The sequence below is a fragment of the Medicago truncatula genome, chromosome 7 (genome assembly GCF_003473485.1).
Source record: "Medicago truncatula cultivar Jemalong A17 chromosome 7, MtrunA17r5.0-ANR, whole genome shotgun sequence".
Classification (NCBI taxonomy): Eukaryota; Viridiplantae; Streptophyta; class Magnoliopsida; order Fabales; family Fabaceae; genus Medicago; species Medicago truncatula.
In genome coordinates, this window is record NC_053048.1 from 36,247,572 (window position 1) to 36,266,432 (window position 18,861).

Below are 18,861 nucleotides of genomic sequence, written 5' to 3' on the forward strand. Positions count from 1 at the left end.
AAGGGGTATTAGGAAAAATATATGTAATTTGAATTGTGAATCTTGAAATAGTTGCAGGATATTTTTATTTTTTAAAAAAAAAAAATTCAATGAACAAGTCGAAGAAGAGAGGAGTTTGAAACTCCTCAATATTCAATGAACATTTTTATTTTTATTTTGAATACTCCTCTATATTCTCAAGTACAAACTGATAGTTTGCTCTGGAAGGTCGAGAAGAATGGTTGTTACTCGGTCAAAAGTGCTTATCGCGTTTGTGTTGAAGATGTTGTAAATAATGCTCATCTGCGGAAACCAGGGTATTGGAGTGGTATATGGAGATTGAAGGTACCCCCAAGAGTGAAGAAATTAGTATGGAGAGTGTGTAGAGAATGCTTTCCTACAAGGGTAAGGTTGATAAGCAGAGGAGTAAATTGCCCATCAGCCTGTGTTAAGTGTGAGGATCCACATGAAGATTGCTACCACATATTTTTTCATTGCAGGACCGCCATAGATGTTTGGAACACTGCAAATGTCTGGCATTTGATTGCACCATCCCTGAGTCAGTTTGATAATGCACCAGACATTATATTCAACCTATTGCAAAAATTGTCAGCAAGTCAAATGGAGAGTATTGTTACAATAATGTGGAGTATATGGAAATCTCGCAATCTAAAGTTGTGGCAACAGGTGTCAGAGTCGTCAGTCACAATTCTGGAAAGAGCAAAACATCTCCTAGAAGGATGGAGGAAAGCGAACCACAAGCAGGGCCTTTTAGGCCAAGTTCACTCACCTACAAACTCAAGACCCCAAACTCATGATAGTCAGAATACGGACAACAGGTATGGTAACATCCGATGGAGGAAGCCAAAGAGTGGAAGACTCAAATGCAATGTTGATGCCTCTTTTTCTACATCCAGCAATAAAGTAGGTATTGGTATGTGCATTCGCGATTCGGAAGGAAATCACGTCCGGTCAAAAACCATGTGGTTTTCACCACTGTGTCCAGTTAACATTGGAGAAGCTTTAGGACTTTATCATGCAACTCGGTGGATCAATGAACTTCAGCTCACAAATGTTGATTTTGAGGTAGATTCGAAAACAATAGCTGATTATTTCAACAAAGCAAGAGGAGATAACACCGAATTTGGGTCCATTATGGAGAATACTATCCAGTTTTGTAATATCTTTTTAACAAACTCTCATGTCGAGTTTACTAGGAGGCAAGCAAATGAGGTTGCTCATGAATTAGCTAAGGCAGCCACATTAGGTCCTAGCTTCCACATCTTTGATGAAAGTCCAACATGTATTTCTGATTTAATTTTTAATGAAATGATATAAGTTTATTTTCCCTCAAAAAAAAAAAAAAAGAGTTTGAAAAAATAAAATAAAATTAGAGATTATGTTTTTTGTACCAATAATCAATTGTGTTTATAAAAAGGAAATATTGATCAAGTCAAAAGTAGAAAACCATAATTAATACTGCGAGAATTGTTAAAGTAAATGAGGTCACATGATTGGTAATAAAAATTAAATCTAGTCCATTAAATTTTAATAAAATGGAGGGTGACGATGTGGAGTAACTCTTTAGAGTTACTTTTGGAGTCTATATATATATATATATATATATATATATCAAGTAAAACGATATTAAGGGGTGTAACATTATACCGGTGTAATTTGATATATATATATATATATATATATAAGCCTACTCATGATCCAAACAAGTCGAGTTATATATATATAGTTCAAGTTTAGCTCATTTAATTAACGAACTTAATTTACAGCTGAAGTTCAACCAACTCATTTGGTTAATGAATCAAGTTCAACGAGTTAATTGTTATGTTTCGAACTATTTTCGGGTTAGCTCGATACATTGTCAACCTTACTTCTTTTATTTCATAAAATGAGTAAGATTTATAGAACTATAGTTAAAAGTAACTTAATGGGCTCTGATAAATTAAAATGACACATAATATTATTGACAATGCTATTGAGCAAATTCAAAGTTACGACATGTTGGTTGGTGTGGGAATCATTTCAATTCTAATTTATATTGGTTGGTTGAAGTTTTTGCGTTTTGGATCTTGTTTGGTTCTTTTGCGACCTGGTGGATTCAAATGTATAGAACTGGCTCCGTTGTGCCGGTGGATTTGGGGTCGCTTAGGTAAGTGGTGGTGCCACCACCACACTACCTTGTTGGTGGTGGTGATGTCTCAAACCGATTTGTGATTTGGCACCAGCAGTGGTTTGATCGATGTATGGGTGTTCTCTCGCTCATAGATATGGTATTATAGGTTCCATCTCAACACGAATAGTTACACTACCATTGTCAGTCTTATCCACGTAATTCGTTCAGTTTGACTCCAGTCTATTTGGCTCAAAAGAGTAGCGTGACACATAATATTATTGACAATGCTACTGAGCAAATTCAAAGTTACGATTGTTGGTTGGTGTGGGAATCAATTTCGATTCTAATTTATATTGGTTGGTTGAAGTTTTTGCGTTTTGGATCTTGTTTGGTTCTTTTGCGATCTGGTGGGTTCAAATGTATAGAACTGGCTCCGTTGTGCCGGTGGATTTGGGGTCGCTTAGGTAAGTGGTGGTGCCACCACCACACTACCTTGTTGTTGGTGGTGTTGTCTCAAACCGATTTGTGATTTGGCACCAGCAGTGGTTTGATCGATGTATGGATGTTCTATCGCTCATAGATATGGTATTACAGGTTCTATCTCAACACGGATGGTTACACTACCATTGTCAGTCTTCCACGTAATTCGTTCAGTTTGACTCCAGTCTATTTGGCTCAAAAGAGTAGTTAATGGTTGTTGTTGTTTGTCGCATGGAGTTTATGGTACCCGAATCATTTTCACGGTGGTGGTCGGTTCATTTGTTGGCTTTTATGCTATGAACAAACACATGCCGCTCCTTTTTACAATATGATTTCACGCCCGTACATGAGTTCTCTTGGTTGTGCCCCTGGAGGGTGTTTGTTATGGGTTCTACTGTTTACGTGTTTAGTGGGTGTTTGTTTTGGGTTCAGTTTTTACCCATTTAAGGTTTTTTTGTTTGTTAGGTTGTTCCAATTTTATGTTGTTAGTGTTTGTATTACGCATTAAATTTGATTATGTGAATATATCGGGTCAGGTTCTTTGCCTCCGATTTTTGTATTTCTTTTTTATATTTAATCTAATTTCACATTTGCTTAAAAAAAATAGGCATAAGGAGTAATAATAGAACGTGCAAACATGACAGAAGTATATTCATTTTTTAAGGTTTTTTCAACATGGTCAATAAACTAATAGGTATACTTATTTTCTTAAGGTTTCTTTCCACACGGTCAATAAATTAATGGATTTATCATCTCTTTGTCTTTCTTTCTCATCTCTTAGCCAACCTGTTTATAGATTTTTCTCCCTTCTTGATGTTTAAGGATTTGTATAACCTGTCAAAAGCCGAGTTATTGCTTTGCTCACCTTCTTCTTGGTCTCTTTCTTAACTCTTTTATAATTTTTTCAAATTTTGGTAATTTTACACCAAGGTAAATCTTTAAAACATTTCATTTTGATTTTAATTTTACTATTAACTAGTAAAAGATCCGTGTAAAATTGCGCTAATTATATAAAAAAAAATTGTTAATATTGTAGAATATTTATAGATAGTAAATGAAAATTATGAGTATTAATGTAATATTTCTGTTAAATATTTTTCTCTTATATACAAAAATTTGTTAAATAGTTGAGTCACGCTAGTTATAGATTTTATTTGCTTATATAAGCGAAAACAAATTTTTATGTAAATATATGAGAAAGTTGATATGATAAAATTTTGAAAAATCATGACTATTTTCAAAATCAAAATTAATGTAGCGTTTCTACCAAAAAATTGTTCAATGTTCAATGTTTGCATCGCATCGTTGTAGATTTTATGTATTTATATATGCATAAACAAATTTTCATATCCATATATGAGAAAGTCGATATGATACAATTTTAAAAACTCATCACTATTTTCAAAATCAAAATTAATGTAGTGTTTCTATTAAATAACTTTTTATTTTATATGCAAAACACTGTTTAATGTTTGCACCGCACCTGTTGTAGATTTTATGTCCTTAAATATGCATAAATAAATTTTAATATACATATATGAGAAAGTCGATATGATAAAATTTTGAAAACTCGTTACTATTTTCAAAAATCAACATTAATGCATTGTTTCTATTAACTAAATTTTTACATGCAAACATCGTTTAATGTTTGCACTGTTCTCGTTGCAGATTTTAAATGTTTATATCTACTACAAAAAAAAAGTGTATATCTACATAAACAAAATTTTATATACATATATGAGAAAGTCGATATGATAAAATTTTGGACACTCATGACTATTTTTAATATATCAACATTAATTAATGTAGTGTGTCTATTAAATAAATTTTTACTTTATATTTAAAACACCGTTAAATATTTAAACCGCACTCGTTGAGGATTTTATATGGTTATATATGCAGAAGATTATTTTTATGTAATCGATATGTGATAGTTGATACGATAAAATTTTGAAAATCTGTAACTATTTTCAAAATATCAATATTAATGCGGTGTTTCTAGTAATTAAATTTTTATTTTATATGCAAAGCACCGTTCATTGTTTGCACTGTTTCCATTGCAGATTTTAAATGTTTATATCTACATAAACAAATTTTGTATACACATATGAGGAAGTCGATATGATAAAATATTTTAAATGTTTTGCATATAATTTTTTTTGTTTATATGCAAAACATCATCCAATATTTGCTGAACGATTATAAAATTAAAGAGATCATGGGTTTTAATAATGACAATTATGAAATTTTTTTGGACTTAGATTTTTGTATATTGTTAGTAGATATGATCATTATCAGTGATTAATTTTTTAAAAAACAAATAAATTAAATTTTGCAAAATGACCATTACGCACGTAAAATTAAGGAGATCATGAGTTTTAATAAGGACGATTATGAAATTTTGCTTTACTTTGATTTTTATATATTGTTAGTAGACACTTTCGTTCTATCGGTATATCCTGATGTAAACATTCTAACTTATCCCAAAACTTTACTTTAAGTTGTTCTAATCCAACTTGAGGTGCAAAAGCACTAATAACATCAAAGGTATTTTGTTCTGTTACAAATTTTAAGGCTATGATTCAATCTCATACTCCCTTCGTTTTAAAATGAGTGTCGATTTAGCCAATTGCACACAGATTAAGGAATAAAATAAAGTAGTCAAATGTCATAGCAATTTTACCAAATCATCCTAATCAACTATTGATTTGTTTTTTATTGAAGAAAAAATAATACTTTGAAAGTGGTGTAACATAATATTAATTGAAGGGTACAATTGAAAAGAAAAAATTATTATTGCATTGAAAACTGAAAATGACATTCATTTCAAAACAATTTTTTTTTTTTTGCTAAAACGACACTCATTTTAAATAAATCGGATGGAGTACCATCTTTACATCCACAATATCCTTGTCCTACTCCTTGTCAACGACAATGCCCAACCATTTCTCGACCTAATAATACACCAAGATCCTACAAAATATCTCTGATTAATTTACTTCTAATTTTGAGGGTATTATAAAAACATAAACAATTTGTCCAAACACACCAAGATCCTACAAAATACAGTTTGAGTTCTCATATTATGGATAATTTTGTTAGGAAGAAGAGTATGATATTTTAAGTTGGAAGACTGTCCTACCCTTTCTCTTTCATCTTCCTACTTCCCGCAACTCTTTTTTATCTCCCCTTCTAAACTCTCAAAACATAGCGATGATAACCTTGTCTATATGAATCAACAATGACGCAAATTATGGTTATCAAAAGCTATCTTAGTTTGGATGTTTTCTATGAAAGGAGTTAAATGGTAAATGAAAGTTAACACTACAAAAAAGACCTTCAAGAAAATATCCATGCAAAGACGAAACAAGCAAACCAAATACAATTGACTCCTCCCATATAACCTTATTGAAAGGGTCAATTTAATATCTTAGATCCATGTAGAAAGTAGAATTACTTGCCAGTTGGCATATTGAAAAGGTAATTGACAAACTTGCAGAAACCTGAGCCTAAAATAATTTCCACATTGTATTGAAAAACATCCGTATAGAAACTCAGATAAGCTGAAGTTCAATTTAATTTTTGATGCATTTGTTTCATGACCATCTACAATAAAAATGTTGTGTATTCCTGACGCAGTTGTTTTAACAGTGATGCAACCCTTGTCACAACCTGGTGAAAATGTGTAACTAAGGGAATATGTGGCTGCAATGCATCACTGTAAAGTCTCAAAATTGAATGCATATGAACAAAAGCAACTTTAACTTGTAACAAGTCAGATCTTCAAAGTTACTAGTTAGCTGCTTCCACCACCAAAGGCAACATCTTTTACCTCATAGCTGACCCTACACCAAAACAATCTTTAGTCCTTAATAGGAATGATGATTTTATATTCTATGCAAGGAGAGAGATCCATTATTTAATACAGAAAAATTGTTAAAGTGAAGAGAGAAAATTTTCAAAATGTTCACTTACAGCTCATGATTTGAGGCCATTCACTAGCTGTCTTCCTTTTGTATGTGGCGTTGGCTGTGGCTTCTTAGGGGATAATAAGGTGAAGCTGTTTGATTTGTCAGTTTGATGTCCAAAAGAACCCTTCAATGGTGTAAATTCCGATTCTTCATCATCACTGTCAATGTTATCAGGAGTATGCCTGTTCTGGTATCCTCTGCGCTGCAAAAGAAAGACATTGAAGTAGTAGCTGACTAAACTTTCCCTGCTCTTCTTAGGAAATGTTGTGAAAATATCGTCCCAGAAACATCTATCAAGCGAAGCAGGGTTCGATTTCACTACATCTTTGAACTTTTTCTCTTCTTCAGCCGTCCAGCATCGCCTCACTTCTTCCCCTGCTTTGTCTAAATTCCACTGGTAAAAGGCCACACCTATTTCCAGCTTGAGTTTAGCGCTTTTCTCAGCAATGTGAAATCGAACACACTCGACAGAACCCTGTACTTGGCAACGGCATGAATCTTGTCTTCCCTTTCCGACAGGTTCCCCTTCCAAAAGTTTGGATTTTACAATTTGTAGTGGCCATATTTGAGTTCCCAGCCACTTAGAATCACTCTTATGAGTTGTGCCAGTCCATTCGGGCACTTCAGCTTGATGGTTTGGCCCGAGAGGGATATTCACTGTGGGAGGTGCATCAAGAATTGATTCTGGAACACAGGAGTCGAGTAACTTTTCCTTAGCTTCGGAATCAGGTGTTCTTTGCAAGATAGATGCAGATTTTCCAACTAAAACTCCATTGTCACGTTTGATCCGTTGTCTAAGATTGTAATTTACCCCAAGGTTAACATCATACATGGAAGGATGCATCCTCTGAGCCTAAAAATGGTAGAAGAAAGTTTCAATTCTTGATACAATGATACCAGGTGGCAATATTTAGACAAATATTCAAGTTATATCTCAAGAACCCCCTACGAAAAAGACCTCTATCACCCAAAATCAAAGCAATTTCTTCAATGAAAAACTTATCTATAAATTTTAAGTACTTACTAGACACTTGTAAGATAATGAATAACAAGTGAACCCTCTGTTGTTTCAAGGTGACATCAGAAAAAGGGTTCATTAATCTATTTATATTATTCACGCCTTCAATAAGACAGGAACATAAATTTGGAGAATCTTATCCTATCACATGAAATGCAATTGTGTTACATGTTTTAAATTAATATACTAAATAGTCTCAAATTATTTTCAAAGAATACACACATTCAAGTTGAGGGAGTACATAAGTATTATAGAAGACCAAGTATGAGCCGAACTTTTATTGATTTTTCTGGCTTGTTTGTTGAGCTTGGCTTTCAACAAAACTAGATTTATACCAATGTGATGGACAGAATAATTTAATCGATGATACAGCACACAATCCTGAATCAATCTATTGAATCTAACATTAAATTAGCAATAGTTTCATAAGCAAATAGAACTTTAAACCAGAAAATTAAAATAAGAAAATGTGAACTATGTAACAAAATTTAATAATTTCTCTCCTCAAATAAATTAGCAAAGGTTCAAAATTCAATTTCCTGCGAATGTGATAAATTCAAAATTTTGAATTGTGGAACAATGAATTCTCATCATAAATAGAATATCAATGAAGTATTTAATTTGGTGTTGTATATAATAAGAATAGTGTTCCGACCTCAAGTCACATCACTGTGATTTCGAGGTATAATCCACTTTGGGTCTTGTGTGAGCTCCCATGGTTTTGTCCGCCTCGTTGGATTGAGGAGTGTGTGTTGTTTATAAAATACATTTGGCCTCAATTCCCATACAATGTGAGACTTTTAGGTGTACCGAAACAATAGCCCTCAATCGAGGCTAAGGGATTAAAGGGTCTGTCAGCCATCAAACGTGGCATGGAACCTTGATTCCCATAGACGGCACCAATGTTCTGACCTCAATCAGTCACAGAATACCTCGAAAGGTGGTGTGGTGGACTTGAGGTCAGAACATTGGCGCCATTTGTGGGAACGGGGTTTAAGCCATGCACAATGGTTGACAGACCCTTTACTCCCTTAGCCTCAATAGGGCCTGCTGTTCAAGCACACCGAAAAGTTTCATATTACTTGGGGATCGGGTTTAAGGTAACTTATTAAGAACACTCTAATGAAGTGCCTTTTATAAAGGATAAAACTGCAAATGGCTTACACCCAAAGCAGACAATACCTCATAAGGTGGTGTGACAAACTTGAAGTCAGAGCAAATAGAGAATTTAAATTTTAAATTTTACACGGTAATTTATAGTGCTTATTATGTGGCACAAAAACTTATGGCACATCGCGGAACTTTTGATGAAAAATTAGAGTCACAAGGTAAATAGAATTGCATCACATATGAAAAGAAAATAAACAATACTAAGGAAATATTATAAATGAAATAAAGAGAATAATAGTTTTACCAAATTAACATTTTTTCATAACCATCGCATCACGTATGTTTTTATTTTATAACCATGTTATAGGTACGAAGTATCCACTACCGTGACCAATCTCTGTTGGGTACAAGATGAATTTTCCACACCCAACTGGGTATTCTCCTTATGCAAGAGCCAAGGGTCAAACCCCCTTACCATTTGCTTAAGGTTCTCGAGTCCCTTACCACTCGATCAACCCCATGTTGGTAGTTCTATCAATCAACCTTATCAAGTATTGATTTTTTCATCATTATCAAATGCATAATACATGTTGAGTTGGAAGTGATGAATGTAATTAGATCATACAATAGGAAAAGAAATAATAAATATTACATTGAAAATTGAACGGTACATCTATTTTGGGGGATATTATTTTTGCAAATGGGTCACTCATTATTGAACGGAGAGAGTAAAATTACAGGATTAAGTTATGGAAGCACACCATAAATAAATAAAAGATAAAGTGGCCCTCAAAAAACCATTCAACAAGGTAAAACCAAACAGAAGAGAAACACAACATCCATGATTACAGATACAAATACAATAATTATAAATTATAATGCTTATGACAAAAGGACCGACATCAAATAATATTGGCAATATTTTCCATGATGCATGATCTCAGCACAAAAGGTGACATACAACCCTACATTATAATTCAAACATCGGCAATGACAAACAAAGAGCGTATAGTTGTTTTCTACTTACCAGCCAGCTGAGTTTTTCGCAGTCTGATCCAAAATCTTTTTTCAAAAAGGCAGCTTCTCGAAACAACAAAACCTTCTTCCAGATCTCTTGATTACCGTAAGACTTCCACTTTGACTTTTCAGGCATTGAACCTAACACAGGATCACAAGGATTCTTTGCAGTTCTAATAACCCAACTTTGCATTTCTGACATCAAGTCGTCTCTCTTCCTTTTACGACCAAAGCTCTCTCTATTAACACTAGATGGGTCCAACATCAAGACATCATCGCCACTGTCATTGGCGTCATCATTAGCACAACTCTTGCTTCCATCTGACAATCCAGGCATGCTGTTTGCTACATCGGATACATCATCCATTATTTCCATTGCAGCATTTTGGTTAACCAACTTTCTGAGACTAGTCTCATTCGTCTTACAATCCTGCATAAGCACGTCAACTAGTCCTTCACTCTCAACTTTCTTGGCCATATTAGACACAAGATTCGTGTCCTTCATTTTATTAGTACCACACGACTTCCTCCCATCTATATACTCATATACCTTTTCGAGTTCAGACGCATTCAACTCTGGATTCACAACCTTCACTCTATTAGTATCACACAACTTCTTCCTACATCCGTATACACTCTTGACTTCATCCCCGACATCTCCCTCACCATAATCATCCAACACCAACTCCGCCTGCAACTCCGTTAAACGCTCCCCAAACTTAACTCTATCGCCCACTAAATCACGCTTCGGGAACTCACCATCAACGACATTCTTCAAAGGCGTCTCTAAACCACTCAAATACTTACTATAAACAAGTTTAACCGAAGAACCAACTTTCACACCCAACCCATATTCTTCCCCAACCAAATCCCACAACTCATTCTTACAAACAACATCATAACCACCTTTGTCCTTCACCACCATGAACAGCTTATACAAATCCAAAGTTTGCTCACTACCCAACATTTTCTAGATCTCTTTCAAAAGAAAAAACCACCAATGAACTTAACTAACACTTAACAAAACAACATATAAATCTACAAAAACAACCGCATCATCTTCATCTCCAAAACTTCCTCTAGGGTTTCACCTAGCTCCACAACAACCCTGTCATGCATATAAAAAACATCATTAACAAAAAAAATCAAAAACAAAACCAAGCTATAAAGTTTCAATTTTGAACCCGACCCACATCCCAAAAACTAACAAAAACCACGAAAAAAAGCTGAAAACGAAAAAGCAAAACTGGGTTTTGAAGCATTTAGCGTAAGAAATGTGAAAAGGTACCGGATGAAAATCAAGGGTTGTTTTGCTTGTAGTTTTCGGAGAGAGAAAGCTTTGTGCTTACACTTTCTCTCTCTATATAGAAGAGAGAGAGTGAGGAAAATTTTTGGGTATCCCGCGCATTGTTTCTATGTCAGATGATTGGTGTTTTTGATGAAAAAAATTGAGGGGTCAAAGTTCAAGTTTTGAACAGATACAAACCCTATTCTTCAAAATCTAAGAGGGTTTTTTGCAAATCTGAAAAAATGATATTATTGAAAAGAAAAAATGATTTGATCTAGGTTTATAGGTCTATGGAAATCTGAAAATATTGTTTCAGAAAATAAAATTAATTTTCTACCCAAACAGATCCTAGATTTTGAATAAGAGTAAAAAATTATAATCTATTTTTGATTGGAGATGAAAAATAAAATTTGAGAGAGAGACATACCATGGAAGTGTGGGAATAAGAGGTGGAGGAGAGAATAGTTGCTTTCAAGATAAATCTTGTGGTGAGTTTTGTTTCGGTACCCACTTTTTTTTTCTAATTTCTCAAAACTTTTTTTTAATTTAAGCCCTAGCCCAAACCTTTTTTATTTTGTTTATTTCTCTCAAGGGAAAAAGAAAGGAGGAGAGAATTTGAAGAGGTGAGAATTTGAGATGGGAGGAGAGATGAAACTTTTTGATAGGGATTGTGGTTAGGGATGAGAAAGTTCACCCTTTTATTGTGGTATTGATTGTTTTATAGGAGGGTTTGTTAACCATGGTTAGGATTTAACCATGGTTGGGTGGTTGAGTTAGGCTTTTGGATAGGTTCATAGTGGGTTGGGTTAGGAAATATTAAAAACAAATGGATAATAGGTTTGTGTGTTAAAAGGAAGAAGAAAATTGTTGTTCTCACTTCAATGTTGGCTAAGAAACACCTGTATTTTACGAAAATAAATTCATCGGTAGTCGTTGAGCTTTAAATCTGAAATTTTTCACTATCTTCGGACTTTTGTCATTTTCATCTCCAACCTTTATATCTTCATCATCTCCAACCTCTCAAAACGCACACATTACACAATTCTTTTTCTTCTTTTCCTGTAACAACAACACTCATTTCTCCCATTACAACTTCAATACAATTGTCCATCCAAACAACAACAACATTTTTTGGGTTTTCATTTATTCTAATTCTATTTGAAATCAACTTCAGTAGGTTTTAAAAAATTAGCAAAACAATTTCTGAATTTTAATTTGGGTTCATGACATAGTAATATATTCACATATTCACTTCGCAATCTTTAAACAAAAAAACAAAAACTACCCATAGTTCATTTTTGTGTGTAACAAAAAACACAAATAAAACAAAATAAAAACTCAACATTACAACAAAGTTACATCTACGGTATAACAAATAGCTTCTAAGGCTCAACACTGTTAGATTTCAGGTTTCAAGCTTCACGAGAGTTAACTGCCGATGAAAAATAACCACATCGAAAGTTAACTACTGTTAGTTACTCCCCGCGATAGTTAACTGTCGATGGGGTTATTTTTGTAAAATACTGGTGTTTTTTAGCCAACATTAAAGTGGAACAACAATTTTCAAGGAAGAATAGGTCATGAGAGTCAGCATCACATCATATGGAGGTATCATTGGAAAGGATGTCTCTCATTCTTTTTTTTTTTGTTACAAGAATGTCTCTCATTCATTTAAAGATTTATGTTCCCTAATTTTTAGAAAATATTGGTAGTACAAAATCAATCAAATTCATTGTAAATCCAACGTCTTTTTATTGTATTTAATTTTTTAGAAATGGGTAATTTAATTTTTGTTTTGGAATAAAGAATTTGGTGAGAGGATGATGCTTTAATTTCAGGTAGAGAAAACCTTATGACATTTTTTTTAAGATGCTAAACTAACTCACTCAAATTGGCATCAGGGAGAATCGAACTTGAGACCTTGAGAAGGAGTATACTCCAATGTCTCAAGTCAACACCACAATGCCAACCCAAGTGGGTTAAATCTTAGGACTTAAAGAGCAATCTTAAAGAGACTTATATTTACCTCTCTTCAAAGGCATTTCTTTTTAGCACTAGACCAAACCCTTGAAGTTGGGGAAGATGTATTATAGATATTAAAACAAAACAAAAAAGTTTTTTCAATCTAAAAAGCTTAGCAGCGAAATGATGAGACCTCATCGTATGATAATTTTAGTTATGCTTTGGAGTCTTTTTTAAAGCATTTGAAAACAATATTGAGGATTTAGAGTGAGTTGCTCATGGTTTTGGAAATGTTTTGTAATGTTTTGGTTTAAGTCGTCGTACTCTTATTTCTTCCTTAACCAGATAATTTCATAGGTGTTTTCAGTCTTTTATGATTTAAATCATGTAATTCAGCAAGACAATACTTCTTTTGGAAGTTATGGAAGCTAGATAATCAAGTGCGACGAAGGTTTGAAGACAATACAACTTGGGGAAGTTATGTCCCCAGTTCCAATAACATATCAAAGAGGACAAAAACACTTGAAGGAATGACAAAAAAGTTGGAAAAAATTGTTTGGGCCCCGCGCACAACCCCTTGCGCCATGCACATTACTACTCTTGAAATGTTGATTTTCTATCTACCTCATGCACCTCGCGCATAATGAGCGTGAAAAATCAGCATTTTACTTGTGTTGGGCCCATGCATGTTGTGTGCGCACTTTTACCTATTTAAAGCCCCTTTTCACCCAGAAGTATTCATTCAGCAACTTGGCAGTTCAAAGGCAAAGGAGGGCTACCAAAGCTTCAATGACGGGTCTTTTCAAATCTCTCTTCCACTTGTTCTAGTGTTTGTTCCATTTTTCTTTCATTTGATATTATTCAGTTACCATGAGTAGTTAAACACCTAAGGATTGGTGTTCTATAATGAACCTCTATTATTTGTTGGAATTTTATATCAATGCCTGACTTTCTTTATTCAATATTATTTAGGTTATATTTAATTTACATATATATCATGGTTAATGCTTTTCAACTAGGGTTTAAATTGACCTTAGGTTAGGGTTTATAGATTCGCATCTTGCTTTAACCAGAATGGTTATAATGTATTTCGCTCGAGAGTGTCTCTAAGAAATTAAATATTCCTTTTTAGCGGGATGATTAGACTTCGAAGACATTTGTGTGAGTATAAGTTTTGGCCTTAGGAGCAATACGACATCTAACATCTCCTACGTCTGTGAGAATATAAGTCCCTAAAATAGTTAAGGAGAAACATGACATATGAAGTTAATTTTCTGTGAGATTATAAGTCCCAACATTCTGATGTGGAGTAATACGACATTTGGAGGTCCTAGACTATTATGCCCACGTTGTCAACCGACGTTTATATAAACCTTAGATAGTAATTGATCTAGAAACATGCACTAATTCAACAAAAAAGTAGAGAGGATTCAAAGAATTATAATCGCCGTTAAAACTCTAAACAAAACCTTTTTAATTTTGTCGCTATCTTGCAAACTCCCCCTAATTGATTTTTTAATTATAAGTTTAGTAAATTGTCTAGTAGAAAACGACAATCATTATGCAGGTGATAACATATTACTTTATTACTTGAAACATTTTGATGCACTTGCCAAATTTATCATCAAGTTTTTGGTGTCGTTCCCTAGGATCGTTGATCTTTTCAACAAGATAATTTGCTTTAATTATTTTATTTTTAGTTTATTTAATTCTATTTTATTTTATTTTACGTTATATATATATATATCAAAAACAACAGAAATATTTGATTCTCAGTTAGTTAGTTTTATGTTTTTAGTCATATTTTTCTTTTATTTGTTTTGTTTCTAATTCTAAAAAAACATTCTATTTTATTTTATTGTTATAAATAAACAAAAAATTAATCGAGCTATTGCGTTTGTTTTCTTACATGGCTCTACTAAAGGTATTTTTGAGTTTATTCTATGTGTGTAGTGCGAATTCAAGTATCTTACTCTTTGACTCATAATTTGAAAGAACTGTCGAGACCATCTGAAAATCCGTCTGACCAACCAGGGAAGAAGCAACAACTATTTAACTCGCAGAAGACAATAATTTCTCATCTGATGCTGGGTTTATTAATGATAGGGTGTGGAGGAAAATTAATTATTGAAAAGGAAGGTCGTTGTCTAAATCTAGTAGGGATGTTATGATTAAGTCAATGTTGCAAATATCCCTATATATTTTATGAATGCTAGTGGGAAAAGGAAGGTCGTTATCTAAATTTATCCGCTCTTTTTACCATGCTAATGTGTGTATATTTTATTATGTTTGTTTGTATAATTTTGATTACAATTTTTAAATATTAATAGAAATTATTTGTACATCGGGTTATCTACAAATTATTGTCAAAGTATATAATGAAATTATTTATCAACTTGTCATATTTTGGTTTATCTGTATATAAAATAAACTTTATCTGAGAGAACTTGCAATGTTCTGTCGTGCAACAGAGATGACCTTTGAGTTTCTTATAATAAAAATAATTAAAAAATATGAAATAAACTTTCTCAACTTTCAAAGCTGGTAAACAGGTACAAGTTAAAATATCTGACATGTGGCACCATACATTGAGAGAGTATTTAAGAGAGAGTGTATGAGCAACTGTCCTTAGCATTCCTCTTAGAGAAAATATGGTAAGTGGAATATGACTATGTGGCCTACATGTGTGGTGTCTTTCAAAATCCTATGAGTATTTTTAAGGTGGAAAAATTGAGTGCAAGTATACACTGTGTAAGTTATAGTATAAAAAGATATCGGTCTCACAGAGACTAGGGAGTTATAGCTCCCTATAGCTTTCCAATAGAAAATTTGTTTACAAGAAAATAAAATAAATCATCTTTCACAACACTAAAATAAAGTTGAAGGTTTGGGAAAACAATTAAAAAGACTTTGCAATTCTCAAAGTTAAAAGTGTGGTTTAAACAAAGATTCAATTATGAGAGAGCTTTACTACGATCTATAGAGCTATAGCTTTCTCTGGCTTCCTGGAAACTGGTTGCCTTTGGGAGTATATAACAACTCAGCCTTCATGTTAAGCACGTGAAGATGTCCAATGGGAGTGCAATCACATAATCTTAACATGCTATGTTGCTAGATTAGGTCATCAACAGTTCCCTATAAAGTGTTATTTTATTGAGCCTTTGGCCTATGACAATAGTCCTAGTTAGACATCATCGCTTAAGAGGCTTCTCCGAGATCTAGTACTCGTGCAAATTAGTCTCTCTTGTTCCATTCACCTTCTGATGCATAGGGACTAACTCATATCAAACAAACATTTTCCATTTCCTTACCCAATCGGTGTCAGTAAGAGATCAAGTTTTACTTTTAAAGATTTTGAGTTAAAACAGTTTGTTTGAAAGAAGTGTGAAGCCATAGCTTTATAAATCTTAAGAATAGAATATCATAACCTCATCATGTCTAAACCACAAGAAGAGGTTTAGCTCATGATGAGTTGAACCTCAGAGATGAAGATGAAATGAAACATAGATGAAAACATGAAAAATTAAATTGATAGATAAAATAGAGCTAGTACGATATTACAATCCTTGGAGGAGAGAGGCGAGCTAAAAGCATCACCAAGTTATCTTAACTCTAATTCAATCAGAAATAGCACTCATGCTCATATATGGAGAAGATGAGATGAAGTGAGAACTCTAGTGCAACTAACTCTAGCTGGAACTTGGCCTTTAAATTCACCATGTAAAATTTCGAACCTTTGGCACTAACATGTGGTTGCCCTTTTATATTACAAGGCCTACGACTATAAGTTGTACCCTTTGGTCATTTCCCTTACGAGCTTTCCTTGTCTTATCCTACCTACTACATGCATATTCGTTTTATTCCTTGTACTACCAACCATTGGCACCAGCTCATAAAACTTAACCATTAAGCAATGATAAGAAGAGGTCCCATGGGTTCATACTATTGTATGACCCGGTTGACAGTCCAGGGCCACATCTTTCCATATCCTCAACTATGACAAATGTGACAAAACCTACAAATATGACAAAATTAAAGTGTCTCGAATATCCTACCTCCATATTTGTAATGGATGCCAAATATATTAACTTAATCTGCTTTGTATCGAAACTAATATGTTAATTTGAACTGAACGAACACCATGGAAAATCGAAATAATGTCGCACCAAGATAAAGTACAAATCAATTGAGTTGCACTAAAACAACGACGAAATCATGAAAACCAATAAAAATGAAGAAAAATAACGATTTAGTGGGGGTGTTTTAGGATGAAAAATTGGTCGTAAACCACCCCTTATAGGTGGATGAGGAAGATCTAAAGAGAAAAAGGTATGGAGCGGGTTCTTGGTTTTCACCCTTACAGAAAAACAATTATTTTAGAAATAAATCGATATATAGTTTATTAAATTTTGTATGCAAAACCTTCAATGAAAAAAAGTAATGGACACAAAGACTACTAATAATTACCTTGAATTTTTTACTACCTAGAATTATTACATTTGTTACTTTTTTTTACCCTATTAATTATTTTAATACAATAAAATAACATAAACATATAAATAGGTTCAGTATTACACTCTCCATAAACCTAATCATATATCTGTCTCTTTGTGTTCGCCGTACCCTCATCATATATCTCTCTGCCTGTTTTCATTTTCAAATCAATGGCTTTCAACTTCTCCTCCAAACTTGAATGCCAGATGTATGAAAACAGAATTGATTTGCTACGTTTCGCGGTTGAACAAGCAATGAACATTGCCAATTTCATCTCTATATACTATCATAATAGACGTACGTCTTTGTTGTGGATATATCTTGCGAATGATTGTTTAACATGTTGCTTCTGTTTCTCAACATATTGGTATCTTTGTAAATTGTTGGAACTATTAACTCAAAATAATTCATTCTCTATTGTTAATGAAAATATAAATTTTAAGATTTTACATCTGATTGAAAATCTAAAATGTTATTTTGAGGGAGCATGGTGGTATGAACTCGAAACATTCTTACTCGACCATGAGAAGTATAACAAAACATTTTGATTGAAAAATCGTTTGTTGTACTTATCATGGTTAAGTAAGAATGCTTTGAGTTCATACCACCATGCTCCCTCAAACTATCATTTGAGAATTTAAATCAAATGTAAAATCTCAAAAGATAGATTTTCATCAACAACATAGAATGGAGTATTATGAGGTAATAGCTCCTACAATTTAAAGGTAATAATATGCTGACAAACTAAAGAAATATGTTAAACAATCATTCCACAAGACAAATCCACAACGAAGACGCATGTTGTGAGAGTATGTGAAGATGAAGTTGGAAATGTTCATTACCTGTTCAACTTTGAAACATAGCAAATCAATTTTGTCTTCATACATCTGACATTTGAGATCAAAGGAGAAGATGAAAGTCATTGATTTGAAAATGAAAATTAAGGGAGATACATGTTGAGGATACGATGGAGAGAGAGAGAGAGAGAGAGAGAGAGAGAGAGAGGGAGGGAGGAGTAGGTTCATGGATAGCGTAATACTGCACCTATTTATATGCTTATGTTATTTATTATTATAATAAAATAATTATTAAGGTCAAAAAAATAAAATAAATAATAAATGTAATAATTTAATGTAGTCAACAAAAAAAATCAAGTCAGTGATTTCTAGTCTTTTAGTCCATTACTTTTTTTCTTTGAAGGTTTTGTTATCAATTCATTCATTCCTCAAATAATTGTTTTTTGGTGTCTTTTGTTTTAAATGTTTCAGATTGGTCCAAAACGTTTGCAAAGTTGGAATAAGTTTGTTTGTCTGTAAGTTTTCCGTTTCAACCTGACATGATGAAGGAGCATCATATGATATTTTTGGCTATGTTTTTATTAATTTTCTTTGCATTTGAAGACAAATAAGAT

General features: G+C 33.2%; 1 protein-coding gene across 3 annotated transcripts; it reads right to left on the reverse strand.

The window, feature by feature from the left end:
• Window positions 1-5,908: 5,908 nt before the first annotated feature.
• Window positions 5,909-11,671, reverse strand: LOC11435600 (AT-rich interactive domain-containing protein 2). 3 transcript variants are annotated; one of them, XM_024770404.2, is made up of 4 exons: window positions 11,422-11,671; window positions 9,717-10,814; window positions 6,566-7,414; window positions 5,909-6,435 (listed from the first exon to the last, which is right to left on the reverse strand). In XM_024770404.2, the coding sequence occupies exons 2-3, from the start codon at window positions 10,671-10,673 to the stop codon at window positions 6,569-6,571; spliced, it is 1,803 nt and encodes a 600-aa protein (XP_024626172.1). In that variant the 5' UTR covers window positions 10,674-10,814; window positions 11,422-11,671; the 3' UTR covers window positions 5,909-6,435; window positions 6,566-6,568. The 3 variants fall into 3 exon arrangements, with proteins under 3 accessions (XP_024626172.1, XP_024626173.1, XP_013449346.1); XM_024770405.2 differs by lacking the exon at window positions 11,422-11,671 and adding an exon at window positions 10,995-11,362 and having other exon boundaries at window positions 5,909-6,429; XM_013593892.3 differs by lacking the exon at window positions 11,422-11,671 and adding an exon at window positions 10,995-11,360.
• Window positions 11,672-18,861: the final 7,190 nt, after the last annotated feature.

Excerpts from the sequence above, each read along its gene's own strand:
- LOC11435600 (XM_024770404.2), bottom strand. The coding sequence starts at position 10,673 with ATGTTGGGTAGTGAGCAAACTTTGGATTTGTATAAGCTGTTCATGGTG. Across the intron at positions 7,415-9,716 it reads GCGAAAAACTCAGCTGGCTG|GCTCAGAGGATGCATCCTTC; the intron begins GTAAGTAGAAAA and ends TACCATTTTTAG.